This window comes from Zophobas morio, unplaced genomic scaffold (assembly GCF_036711695.1).
Source record: "Zophobas morio isolate AGI-343-1 ecotype UQ-CSIRO unplaced genomic scaffold, CSIRO_AGI_Zmor_V1 ptg000014l, whole genome shotgun sequence".
NCBI lineage: Eukaryota > Metazoa > Arthropoda > Insecta > Coleoptera > Tenebrionidae > Zophobas > Zophobas morio.
The window spans coordinates 8,285,781-8,300,213 of NW_026972119.1; the positions used below are offsets into that span (position 1 = coordinate 8,285,781).

The window sequence follows — 14,433 nt, forward strand, 5'->3', positions numbered from 1 at the left end:
TGCTGCTCCACTCCTATTGATTGTAGCGTGATGTGTTGTAACCTATAATCTTCCTCGATAAATGGACTATCCAACACAACAAGATTTTTTTAATTGGAACCAGTAGTTTCTGAGATTAGCGCGTTCAACCAAACAAACTCTTCAGCTTTATAATATAAGTTAGTATAGAAATGTAGATAAAAATGCCCATTTTTTTTTAATCTCAAAATTGTTTTCTTCTTATTTTCCAATGGGCACAAGTTAATACAAAATTTGACACATTTAAGCTTCTGGCAATTTGATTTCCAATTGAGAGATTCAGTGAAGATAATCTGCATTGAGCCATTGTGTTTCTTAAAAAATTTTTACTTTTAGTCATTTTTAATTTCGAAAAAGATCTTTCCGCTGAAGCCACCGAAAGAGGTATGGTAAGAAAAGTGAAACTGCTGTGATAATTTCAGTGAAACTAGTGCAGGTAGATCATTCTGTAATAATTTCCCAGTCCAGTTTTTTTTTACTTAAATTTTTTTTCACGTCTTATTACAGCATGAAGTTTCACTGTAGATCTGAGGACAAAATTTAAGTATTTTGTTGTCTTGCATCATAAATTAGTCATACTTTTGTCGGATAAAGATTGGTAATTTACTACATAGGGTGTTAGATTTGCCACAATGGGATTGCGACACTGCGACAGGTTTATTAGAAACAGATGCTGCTGCATTTTTGACCGCCGATGCCGGTCGCTAAAACCCGGATTTATTGAGTCTATGATATTGAGATGCCGCCAAAAGTCCAGCCCTTTGCAGCAAAAAATTTGTAAATAGTACTAAATAGCAATGAACGATTGATCCTGGGATTACCGCACATTTTCGAATTTTTTATTTCGGGATGTAATTTGGGCAATAATATAAAAAAATCTAAAAAAAAAATGTTCGTGTGACCGGACCGGGCCCCTTGAAGCAGCGGGCCCGTGTTCCGGCGAACACATGGAACACCGGTAGTTACGCCACTGCAACTAATAACTACTGAAAAAAAAGTGAAATAAAAAAATATATCTGTATCTGCGCCATTAATTTTGTATCTAGATACAGATATTTTGTGCTTAAACTCGATTTTATCTAGATACAGATACTAGATACCCAAAAATATATCTAGATACTTTGTTTAGAAACAAGTATCTAGCAGTGGCGGCTCGTGACTGTCTGATGTGGTGAGGCGATGATAGAAGTTTGACAATAATAGTAATATTACTTGGTCTTACTAGTTAGTAATGATAGAAGTCTTGCCTGAATACCGGTCATTCCCCGGTCAGTGGTAGGTCCTAATAATAATAATATTAACAATAACACCCATAACACATTGAATCAACAATGTTTTTACAAGTCAAAATTTTGTTGAAAGTAGCACTTTCTTGGAGGGATTCGGGAATATTTGTTGTATTCTTTTCTAAACGTTTTAAGACCATGAAATTTTTAATGTGTACTTTGGAACTTTCATGTAACTTTGCACTTCGGATGAAATTCTTTAAATCGTTATATCCCGGGATGTTGTGTAAATATTACGGCAGAGCCATTTATATGTTTCGTAGGTACCAAGTTGATTTAAAAGACTTGGAGTACTGACGATTCTGTTGCTTATCAATGGAAGTTAAATGAATTAACGGTTTTGACTGCTCGATATTTAGCAAAATTTGCCGACGTTCTAGCTCGGTTCGCCGTGAAAACGGCGTTTCAAGAAGCAACATGACGATATCGTACTCGGGATTCATTTTTCACTCACCTATACCAATGAAAGAGACAATAACACAAAACACCAACACGTGGGATTTTATTCATGTTCATGCTAATTACCCACGCACCCCGCAACCCTACCGTTCTGTAAAATAAATGGAAAAATGGTTTAAAGAGTACGCCGAAATTGGCCGAGAAGCACCGAAGATATCGCCTCAGTTCCGAGCGAACGCATGTATAGGAGTATAGGAGCTGAGCCATGGAAATCCGTGTCTGTGATTGGGCTTCGCTGGTTCAAGTGAACCGACATTCTGGCCGCTTCAGTTAAAGAGCTCGGGGCATAAATCGTACGGTATTCAACGGAAAATGTCAGCAGGAAGCGTAAAAAAAAATATGTACATATTTCCCATTTCAACATATTTTTGTAACTAAAAATGCATTGAAAACTCTTTTTTAATTATAAATTAAGTCAATCTGTTCTTAAAATATATGCTGTGAGGCGCCGCCTCACTTGCCTCATCTGACGAGCCGCCACTGGTATCTAGATACTGCCCAACCCTGATTATGGAACCAATTTGGATATTTTGCAAATAGTTTCATGATATGTCTTAACAGACTGTTTGAAGATTCCTTAGTTTTGACAAATCTAAGTTCTCGAGTTCGATCCCCTCATGGGCCACTTTATTTTTTCCTATATTAGGCTATATTTCTTTTCTAAAACACAAGATTTGTATGATTGTACTTCAGGTGCTAGGGAAGTACTGCACAATAAGAGAAAGCCTTTTCTATGTAAAAAAGACCACCTATTATGCAAAATTCATCTTTTGAATTAACATGTCAACGATTTTTATGTTTATTTCTTATGATGGAATGCACCAGACTTTTATTGTCGATATGTATTATTTAGTGACGCTAAAGTGGTCGTCCGTTCTGAGTCGAGTATTGCTCGTAAACGGATTTATTACTCATTTTACTAGTATTTGCGTAATGAAACCATTTGTTCGTTACATTTTACGTCAGTCGACATATTAATCATAATATAACTGGATATACAGGTGGCTCAATTAGCCCACGGTCTTCGATATCTCATTAAAATTACAGACCAATACAATTATTTTCGACTATACAGAGTGTTTTGTTTTCGAGATATGGCACACAACTTAGTTTTCTCAAAAAAATAATACACGACATATTTTTACATATTCTTATTACAACCATAGCTTATTTTTGAAATTCCGATGCAACGTTGCCATGTTATTCCAATTTTTACTTCGCAAGCGTAAGCTAAGTATTGTAATAGGGTCTATCCGACGAATCGCCACTTCCATGTTTTCTCGACGTTCCAAAACCCATACAGTGCTAAAAAGTACCTCTCGCGTTTTCGTCTGTCTGTCGTCTGTCGGTGTTGGTTTTTATTAGATAGTTGTGAAGACATCAAAACTTTCATCAAAAATCGATGTAATGAAAGCAAGGATACTTGTGTGGAAAAATTATCGCGCAACGGAGAAACACAATCTTTTTGTGTGGGAGTTGATTTTGCTTCAAAGGGCCTTGTTATGAAAGCTGACTTTAGGCCATCAGGAGTCATAGTAGAAGATTTAATCTTAGCAAAAAAAATCAAGTTTTGCGAACTACTTGAAGGATACCTACATCTATTTTCTCAGTTAATAACAGCACTTGTTTAAAATTTTACTATCAGAATGTGAGAGGTGTAAATACTAAAATAGGTACCGTTTACTCTAATATGTGCATCAGATGATGAAATTATCATATTAACCGAGAGCTGGCTAAAGGACGAAGTGGTTTCTACTTTAATTGTGAATTTAAAAATACCCATTGTATTAAATTGTTGTTTTATACATTATAGATCCACGTTAGAATATTCTAGAATATTGTATGCTCACCCTATCACCAATACGCAAACCTTGGCCATTTTAATTCCAACACGACGCGCTAACTTTAAACGGGCCAAGTTGACAGGTGGTATGAATAATAAATTCTTGTACACTAAAAACTTTTAGAATAAACTTAAAACAAAAGGCAATTTTTGAATCAAAATGAAGTACTATTTCCCAATTTTATTTGTATCTTCTAGTTTATACTATTTTAATTTGGATTTTTAATGATATAGCAAAAATTTAGGTAAACAAACGAAAGGATAATGAAATGCAGAAATACTAAAATTGTTTATTGCATTTTGTTGAACATATCTTCTGAACCACCATCATCAAGTTTTATAGCTCTGATCCGATGCTGTAATGTTCGGATACTGGGGTATGGCAAATTCTGTCTTTTCACTTCCTTATATCCTTTGGCCCCACAGGCCATATATAAGCGAAGTCCCTTATTTATTGACTCATCAGACCATTCCACACCCCTGTGGCCTCCCATTTCAAGATAATGTAGTTGGGCGTCACTAAACACTTTTTTAAAATTTCCTTTGAGATTGTTCATTTTATTCTGCAATTGACGAATTTTGCGTTGTGCAGCTTGCAGTTCATTCTGCAGATGTTGAAATTGTAAATTATTTGCAAAATTTAAATCCCCTGTTGTGGACTCAGCTGTATTTGGACTTTTTTGCATGGAGTTTTCCAGTACATTGGTCACAACTTCAGTAACTATAGAACAAACTAAGTTAAAAAAAAAACTATTTTTGAATTTTTAATAAAAAACTTACCCAAAGGTCCCTCTGTATCAACCGAAGAAATCTGGGCACTTTCTGGAATTCTACATTTCAAGGTGGGAACAGCGTTCCACTTCAACAGTTTTCGGCCATCTGTTCTCTGCGTTTCAAACTGTGTTTCTTCAAAATGTGCCTTTAACAATAATTACACGTTACCCAGTATTACGAACAACTTTAACCTAATAGAAAATAAAAAGTGGGAAACACGTCGTTACATAACCTCAATACTTTCAATTCTAAACAAAACTATACTCACCTCACAAACACTTGCTCTTGCCGGCAATTTTTTTCTGTTGATGAATTTTATCCAGGCATTCTTCCTGTTGGCACTTATTTTTCCACTCGGCAGACTAAAAAGTCGAAAACCTTTTTCACTCCTATTGTTACAGTTAGCGATACAACAACCCGGCATTATTCACTTATATAAATCCCACTAAATAATATTATATACATATATATGCACGCACTATACACACATTCGAGCTCTGTTTTTGCAACTACAAGCAAAATTAACTTTCTTCCAGCTGATGCCGAGCCGCCATTTTAACTCCAAGGTAGTGACTAAAGCAACTGCGGAACACTCTCTACAGAGACAGTACTGCGCGTTATAGCCACTAGATTACATATAGTAGCGACATCGGGTCACTAACTGGTCCCACTAGTGCTGCCAACTTAAAATCCAGGCGAAAAATGGGACCTCCTTTAAATTAAAAATTGTGTAAAATTAAAATTTGATACACAAAACAGGAAAAATTGTTCCTATTAATATATTTATATATATTAATTATTGATTTTAACGCAAATCTAGTGGCTATACTGCGCGTTGTATATAGCCGACATCTAGTGCACGTTGAAAACAAGTGCGTTACGGCGCCAAATATAAATAAGTTGTCAATCTCATTCTCGTTGACATTTTCTTTTTTTTTTATTCAAATCAAGAACGGTTCACCCCAATTTAATGATTTAATAATTTTAATTCTAATAACAGCTCCTCAACCAGAATAATACTCGGATCGGTTTGCCCAATTGTAGTTTAATTAATCAGTGCTGTCCTTTCCTGTCTAGTTTAAGGAGACAAAATCAATCGAATTTCATTTTCTTTTAATACAAGCATGTAGTGCTTGTAATGTGAACGTGTTTGTATTCGAATTATTTTGAAGGATAAATTACGTAAAACCACCCTGAAAAATTTCGCAAAACCACTTTAAAAATTATTAATTTAACTAGAGATCGTTATTTTATTAAAGAACCATTCACTATTGACACATGATCTACAAATTAGCAAAAAAAAAAGAAGACAAATAAACGCAGAATTAAATTTAATTTAACAAAATTTTTAAGGCGAGATATTAAAAAAAGACAAATTTTACAGTAAGATGCAGTAATAAAAAAATCTTTTTTCGCCAGCCGTCTTAAAAGATGTCACTTTTAACGTCAATTTTGGACGGAAAACTTGACGTTTTTGTGAGAGTAAAAAAAAGTTGCGTTACTAAAGTAACAACGTCATTTTTGCCTTTTTAATCCTAGCATTAATTTTTTTTTTTCATCCTAGCCTTAAAAAGTTTTCAATTGTTTTATTTTGAGAATGAAATGCTATTAATATTTTCCAATTTTATTATTAACTTACATTGTTATTAATTATTTAAATTTTAAAATTAATATTGAATGTACAATAAGAACAACTGCGATTGATTTGGATTAAAGATTTTCCGTCACTATTATCATTTTTCATGCGGTCAGTAATAATATTTTGCGCTAACACTTCTACCGCTCCTGCTGTCTGGTTGGTCACAGTGTCAAAATTCAGGTTTACTGCTCCCACATTCCTACTTATTCCGTCTTCACGTGTGATCATTCTATTCGTAGTTCCACTACTTGTACCTGATTCTTCTAGGTTTACTTCGCTCACATTCCTATTCGTTGCGTCTTCATGTATTTTACTTGTGGTTTCACTACTTGTACCTGGTTCTTCCAAACGAAAAAAATTTCAAATACTTTTCCCCCATAACCGTAAATGATCTGGGTTTTTTCGTTTTGGTATCAGGAATTTTTACCAATAAACCTGCTTTAATATTTTCAATATCTTCAGTTTTTATTTGTAATAGTTCGTGACACCGACAAGCTCCGCTAACGCCAAAGATTACAACAATCTGAAAAAAATTCGTAAAATAAATATAAGCTCTTCATTAGGTTATAAACATACTTTCATCATCAGGAATTTGAAATCCGGAGCCGTGTCTAAGAAAACTTCTATTTGTTCATTAGTTAAAACCCTTGATTTCTTTGGAACGTATCCTTCTCCTTGTTTCTTTATAAACGCTTTTAATTTTGAATACTTTCCGATTTCTATGCCATTTTTTATGTTTAAAGTTGCTTTCACCATAGAATAGTGCGACCACAGTGTGGATGACTTCATTTTTGTAGCCAATTCGGAAAAATATACCAATAGGACGTTCTCAGAATAAGTTTGAATCTTTTTCCCTTCGCACCATTTGATGAAGCGGGTATACGCGCACTCATACACTTCGCGCGATTTTGTTGGTAACAAGTTCAGTACCACGTTTTGTGCTTCTTCTAGCACATCGGGAGGTAACTCTTCTTCAGGATTCATTATTAACACTGCAAACGTTTTCACAAAACAATGGTATGTAAGCAAACAAAAAAAGCCTTGACGACGTGGATACCAGACTACTTTGCAGATTGATTCATTTCTGCTCGATATTATTGTTATCAATATTTTGTATTTTTGAGATTTACTTTTTGGCTGGCGAAAAAGTAGTATGTTTCATTCGGATTAAAAGTCAGTTTTTGACTCGCAATTTTGCATCCGCTCGGCTTCGCTTCGCTCCGCCTCGCAAATGCAAAATTTGCTCGTCGCAAAAAATGGCACTTTTAATCCTAATAAAACAATCTACTATTTATAAACACTGTATATTAAAAGTTTATTTTGTATAGCAGATGACATCGTAACAAATATCAAAGAAAAAATCAGAGAAGATGGCTATCTAGTTTTCAACGTTAAATTTTGTTAAGAATTAAGATTTATTTTGAAGAATAATCTGCAGGTAAGATGAAATGTTAGGATTGATAATTAAACCATAGTTAAGATTTATTTTAAAAATATTGATATGAAAATGTTGGTTAAATATTTATCTTCTTGGAGAATATCTTAGTGTCTAGTCAAAAAGTCTAATAATTTTGGAAATTAGATGTTGAAATGTGATGAAGCTATTTTCATAGTAACTAATGCGTCTCATAAAGTAGTAAATCTAGACTAGATCAGATTCTAATTATGTACTCTACATTGATCACCAGTTCCTTAACACCTCAGTTTCATTTCAGATCGTATTAGAAGATGAAGTTTATCAACCACTGAGAAGATCTAAAGGACTTTACAATAGAAATTGATATCATATCTATATTTATCTTAAAAGATTGTGCTTCCAGTTTTGCTAAACATTTGTAGCATCTGAAAAAAGCAACTAATATACCAGACTTGAAAAGCTATACCTACTCCACAGTAATTTGGATGTCCGAAATTTTTAGTTTTACTGCTTGAATCTTGTCATACTGGAAGAGAATTTTTAGGCAAATATTGCAACTTCATGTCAAAGTCTGGTATACTAAAAACATCCAAATATTAACACCTTTTACGTGTATTAATGACACTGTCGATCATATGCTTATGTCGCTAGAACATAAGATTAGTTAAAAATATATAACTTTATTCGTTAATTTTTTTGGTCATACTTTTTAAGTAATTCCCAAAAATAAAAGTGAATAATGAAAATGCAAGCAGAGCATATTTTTTAACACACTTAGGAAGACATAATATTTTTAGTAATGAAGGGGATAAACTGAACATTTTTAGTCGCTTACCAAGATGTCGAGGGGTTATTGATGTAAACTGGTTTTAAAATAATGAAAATACCACCACATGTCATGTAACTATAATGGTCTACAAATACAAACTTGTTTTTTTTTTAGTTTTTATTAAACAAATTCCAAATAAACTTTTACAAAACCATAGTTGGGTTCATTTGAATTTCACAAGCGAGAATGTCGGCTAGATTTGTGCAAAATTCAATAAAATTTCATTCAGCCAATTCAGGATTCACATAAATTTTATACAGTAGGTTTTCGTTCCACAAACATGATCATTCAATTGGAATAATGAGACTGCTAGTATTCACTCAGTTATAAATGTTATAATTTATTTTAAAATGAGGCAAAATTATAGTCGATCTAAAATTTGTTCATCAAGTTTGCCATTTGTTGTCAAAGTGTCATCACTGGCTTCACTGGTGGAAAATTAATAGGGATTTAAAACATGTTAAAATTAAAATTATCTAAAAAGTACTTTTATCAAGATAACTAGATTTAGTGTATGATACGACAAAAATTACCAGAAAGCTAATGCAGTTACGAAAATTGTAAAAAAATTTACCTTGACGCTTTAGCGATTTATAATGTACATTCATGTACGTATATTTTTAAAATATAAGTCTGTCTTTTGCTCATTTTGGAAGCTTTACTATCGAAGAAGTGAAAATGAATAATACAAAAAATTTTGTTCAACAAGAGTTAACGCCATGTTGTAAAATGTCGACTTCATTTAATTGCTTTTATTCTTTTTAGCGACTCCGAGGAAACTGCTGGTTGTTTTTGTTTGTACGTGCGTCCCTGTCCTCCAGATGTCGAAAACGATAAACGATAGAAACAAACGGTTTTCATTAGCGGATGCTCTTTCTAAATTTCTCTAATAAATTTAGGATAAAAGTTTCGTTTTAAAACTTTCAGTTAAACAGGAAATTCGTCAAAAAAGAACTTTCAATTTGTAGAATTGCACAGTATTTAATTAATTTAAGGGTTAGCTACTTAGAATGATTCATTTATTCAATAATTTGGTGCTTGTATTTTGTTTCTTAAAAGAAAATGAAATTGACATGATGACATCTAACCTAAAAAAAATTTGATAACACCTTTTTTTGCCTAACATGTTTTGAAAACTAGAAAATACGTTTCAAACTTAACAGTCAAATTTTAACATGCATTGGCTATTTAAGGCATACACGTCTGCTCTACGTCGGCATCCTGTCATTGTACAATCTGTTCAAAGTGGTATTTTTTTAAGCATCGGAGATGTAATTTCGCAAGTTATAGTGGAAGCAAAGAATCCCAAAACAATGAGTTACAAGCGAACAATGCAATACTTTTGTGTGGGTGCGATTTATGTGGGACCTGTATTAACGATTTGGTACAAAATTCTACATAAGTATGTAGGAACTGAAGGAAAATTTTATGGACTGAAGAAAATGGCGATAGATCAGTTTGGCTTTGCACCATTTGGGATTGCGGGATTTGTAATCAGTACTGCTGTATTTCAGGGAAACTCACTTCAAGAAACTAAAAGAAAACTTAAAGAAGTATATCCTGCCATATTGAAGGCTAATTACACAGTTTGGCCTGCTGTACAGTTAGTTAACTTTACTTTGATGCCTTTGCAATACCAGGTCTTGTACCAGCAGACAATTGGCTTGTTGTGGAATACGTATATCTGCTATAAAACTAAACCAGATGATGATTAAATATAGCTATATATATTTTGAAATAAGACCAAAATAATCACCTTTTTTTTTTAAAATATATTTTTCTTTTATATTAAAGCTTTTTATTCCATTTTCTGTCTGCAGTAAAAACTCAAATTTTTATGGTTCCTAATAGAAAATTTTATTCCTCACCTTACCTTCCATTCAAAACCTATTAAAAGATAGTAGTTTTTGCTCTACTCGTACTTCCTTCAAATGATATCAAAACTTGATAAAATAGATAATACAAGTGTAGTTTTATCAAAATTTTTGAAAATGTTTCCAAAATAAGGATGGCTACTTTTCCGCATGTCTGAAAAAAATTCCAGTTGATATTCCAGAGACGAAAGAAGTTGTATGTAATAGTATATTAAAGAACGAGTTTCATAAGGCAAATATTGAGGCACGAATCCAAGTTTATAGAACGAGCGGCGAAGCCGCGAGTTATATAAAGGATGAGTGCCTCAATGGCCTTATGAACGAGTTATTTATACTATTTTTTCTACCGCACACGTTTTTTCCCAAAATTTAATTGAAATTTGCATTTTTTTTAATCTGGGGACTTTTGTCGTGGTTGGTGATGGGTTGGTCTGACACTAACCACGAAATATTTGAGGTTCGAATTTTCACAACAACAATTGTAATTCGAATCAATTCGAGTTTTTGTAATTTAAAATTGGTTAAAATGTCTTGCGAAGAAGTTACGCGTCCGGAAACGTGGGAAATTTTAAGTTTAGGTTTGCCACTGACATTCACCTGACATTTCTCGTCATTGCTACCAATCTTACCGATCTAAATTACACCAGATCTATTAAAGAACGCCTTTTCTCTATTAACGAACTGCTGTGACGTCATTTGCGTGCGTTAATAGCTCTATTAGAAAACCAAAAAACGTGGGCGGTAGAAAAATAACTTTAGAGATAATTTGAAAATGTAAGAAGGAATAAATTTTACTTTTATTTTAAAAGTTCATAAGACGATCGATATTTCTGGCTCAGCCGTCGGAACAGCAACTATGAGAGCTAAGAACTCTTCGATATTACGTCTAAAACTTTTCTCGCCCCCAGATCTTGTTTATCAAAACTTGCGTGTTTTGCGCTCTCGCCGCATTAATTTCTTCAGTTTCTTGTTGCGATGGTCGGGGTTGCCGGCAAGATGGCGTTGACAAAGGCCCGTTTTTAGTGTGACACAATAGCAAATTCCGCGGACAACAAGAACCCAGCCGGGTCTCGGGTAGCAATCTAACCCGCCACCGTATGATTAATGACTTGAGACAAGATAATCACCCATATCTTGTTCGTGTAAGTTGTATTCCGGTCGTATTTACATAGATTGAGGCCGGTTTTGTCCCATTTGCGATATCCCCATCGGATCTGCTTTTTGCCAATAATGCCCTGCTAATGCAAATTCGCCCTTTCGCATATTCCTTGCGTCCACAATTATCTCTGTTATCGATTAGAGTCATCAGCAACCGTCACTCCTAGACTGTTTACGCCCTATTTTGCCGGCGAGATCGTAGATTTGTGGGTGTTAAGGTTCCGGGATGAATTACTTGGCCGGACAAAAACGACGGAAAATGGATTAAACCGTAATGAAAGACCATTGAGGAGACGTACCCTGCCAGTCATGTGTCCTGCAGGTGTCACTGGATTATTCTCGAACAATTACTTTGAAATGTGGAGCGCTTCAAAGAAGATTATTATAATGCTTGCCACAATTCCTTCGAGATTATTTAGATTTTAATCTACATCTCTTCGGAATGGTCGACTTATCGCTGACGGAATATTAGGCGAGTTCGTTTTAATTGTTCCATCGTCTACGTATTGAGAAGTTTCAAAGGACGCCATCGCTTTTAATTCTAATTACTGAGATTCCGTCTCTCTCATTATTTAATTGAGGTAATTTAATTAAGTGAAATACGCCGCAGATAAATATTGTATTACAATTGAAATTGTAAAGCAAGCGGCGGATCGCAGCCTTGGTACGTTTCAAAGTTATTTCGATGTTAATTTTATTATTACACAAAATATTCAAAATCTTGATGAACTGCCGAAATTTACTTTGAAGCATGAGCTCCTCGCTCAAGTTACCTTAACATAACCAGAAATAAATAAATAATTAATTCAAAATTTTCAGTTATTTCAAGCGACTTTAAACTGCGGGAAATGCGAATAATAACAATTATTATAAAAAAAGAATCATACCAAACGATTGTGCGCTGTTTTATAGATACAAAAAATTAATACAATGTAAATGGAGCAAGATTTTTTATTCCTTTTTCATTTAAAACAAAGTAAATAAAAATAGACAAAGCATTTTTTCTGAATGAAGTAAGTGAAACTATTACGCTTCTAATAACTGCTAATGTCGACTCAAAGCCGAATTTTAGCCTCTGCACATCGATCGTTAGCAAAGCATTTGCCAGTTCTATGAGTACCGTTTTGTCCACAGAACTATAAAATAAAACGAGTAGCGAAAACCCATTTTTCAAAGCCTTCTAACAAGATTGGCTCTTGTGTTAAATGGGTATCAGTGGCGGCTGGTGAAGTTTTCTTCAGAGGAGGCTGAAATTTGAAAAGCACTACTTTTTATATCTTTCATTATCTGAATAATTTTTTTTGTCATGCCCACGAAAAGAACACTCCTGCGTTGATAGATAAACTATTGCATCGATTAGTCTTTTCAAAATTGCCCTATTTTTACCAACTTTCTCGTTATAGTTCTCAATATCCCTCTTATGAGCGAAATCTAAAGTAGTAGAAGAAAATATGTGTTCCTGTGATTTTTCATGCCTTTCTATTGCTCATGACAAATTTTGTAAATTATTATAGCCTGTTTTATCCCAAACGGAAAACTTATCACTTGTGAATAATACACAATTCCAACAGTACCTATAATTTGTTTCTTAAAAAACCGAAGCCGTTAACCATTTAGTGTTATTATAATTACTTTCATGAAATGCTCTGTTTTGCTTTTTACCTGTCATTACCATTAATGGGAGTGGTGGTGTTGGTCTCCCCTTTTGTTTTATAGCGATCTTTTTATTACAATCAAAGCCACTAAATTCATTTTTTAATAGATAATTTACGTATCTGCACATGAGACTGAATTATTTTCGTTGCTCATTCTCGTTAAGTATAAGTAATATTGATATGACGATAATACCAGCTGTTTTTAACGATCATAAATAAAACGCAAATAAATGATACAAAAAACACATTAGGCTTTACGTAGGTACTAAAGCCCAAACACCACTCACCACTGAATAGAGAGCACGCGAAACCACCTCAATGTTTTTTCAATTTACACCCGATCGCTCCAATTAATAAGAAAGAGATAAAATTATCCGTGCGACTTGATCTGAAAAGAGATGAACTAGCCGGAGGCTAGCGTCCTGAAGCGGCACCCTGATCAACGTTTTAGCCAATGCAGTACCGAATGACGATGCGTCAAGGTTGCGGTCTCAATAGTAAGATGCATTCTCGGCGGAGGCTAGCCTTTATAGCTGAAGCCAAACGCGGAGTGGTGTGAATTATGATTGTAAGGGCGCAAATATAATTTTTTTCGACATTTTAACCTGATATCTGATGAAAGTAAATTAAATCAAACAAAATATTCTGAAAAGTAACAAATGTCTACAAAAATACAGACTCTTTCATCGAAAAAATTAGAGGAAGCTCAGCCCCAAAAAACAGAGGAGGCTCAGCCTCCCCTGCTTCCTCTGAGGAGCCGCCTCTGATGGGTATAGAGGTCTCTGTAAAACGTAAAATTATTAGAATCAAAATATTGTTCATTATCTTACTTTTTCTGTACACATTTTGTACATACATATATCAGAAGTTAGTCTTGTGTTGTTATGATGTAATGCGAAATGTACAAAATAATTCTTGTTTTTAAGACATTTTTTTTTCGAATATACATTTTATGCTTTCATATAGACTTTTTCATATTTTTTGGACATTCTTCTTGCACAGCAGGCTTTTATGCTACAAAAAAAATATTATAAGATGTTTGGTATTCAAAAAATCAACTGACACGTGTAAACTCTTGCTCAAATTCTGAAAATATTACCATTACCTTCTTTGTATGTTCATATGTAACTTAGACAATGTGCAAAAGAACACCATCAGCTTTTTTAAAAAATAATATCCTCTCGCATATCTTCCTTCGCAATTTTCTGTCTTTTATTTTATTTTCCTATTTCCTGATTCCTGATCTATTAAGGTCACTTTTTACTTCCTCTAGCCACTTCAACCTTAGTCTACCTCGCCTTCTTCTGCCCTTACGATCTCACTCTCTGCTACTTGGTTTTTGTTTACAGTTCTTTCGACAGTTTCTGGTTTATTCTTTTCCTAAATTGGATCTCCCGCATTTGAATTGAGCGCAGTATTATTTTTAGTATATTTCTTTCAATTATCCTAAATTTTTCTACGTGCTTCTTGTTCATACTCAT

General features: G+C 33.9%; 1 protein-coding gene and 1 long non-coding RNA gene across 2 annotated transcripts; both read right to left on the reverse strand.

Annotated features, from left to right (window-relative positions):
• Positions 1 to 3,896: 3,896 nt before the first annotated feature.
• LOC135128801 (uncharacterized) lies at positions 3,897 to 4,980 on the reverse strand. Its single transcript, XM_064055878.1, has 3 exons — positions 4,649 to 4,980; positions 4,387 to 4,525; positions 3,897 to 4,327 (listed from the first exon to the last, which is right to left on the reverse strand). The coding sequence occupies exons 1-3, from the start codon at positions 4,802 to 4,804 to the stop codon at positions 3,897 to 3,899; spliced, it is 726 nt and encodes a 241-aa protein (XP_063911948.1). The 5' UTR covers positions 4,805 to 4,980.
• Positions 4,981 to 5,988: 1,008 nt separating this feature from the next.
• Positions 5,989 to 6,746, reverse strand: LOC135128960 (uncharacterized). Its single transcript, XR_010280478.1, has 2 exons — positions 6,596 to 6,746; positions 5,989 to 6,542 (listed from the first exon to the last, which is right to left on the reverse strand). It is a non-coding gene; the product is annotated as an uncharacterized LOC135128960 (long non-coding RNA).
• Positions 6,747 to 14,433: the final 7,687 nt, after the last annotated feature.

Coding starts and splice junctions, on each gene's coding strand:
- LOC135128801 (XM_064055878.1), bottom strand. CDS start 4,804: ATGCCGGGTTGTTGTATCGCTAACTGTAACAATAGGAGTGAAAAAGGT. Junction 4,526..4,648: donor CAAGAGCAAGTGTTTGTGAG/GTGAGTATAGTT, acceptor TTATTGTTAAAG/GCACATTTTGAAGAAACACA. Junction 4,328..4,386: donor TGATACAGAGGGACCTTTGG/GTAAGTTTTTTA, acceptor TTTGTTCTATAG/TTACTGAAGTTGTGACCAAT.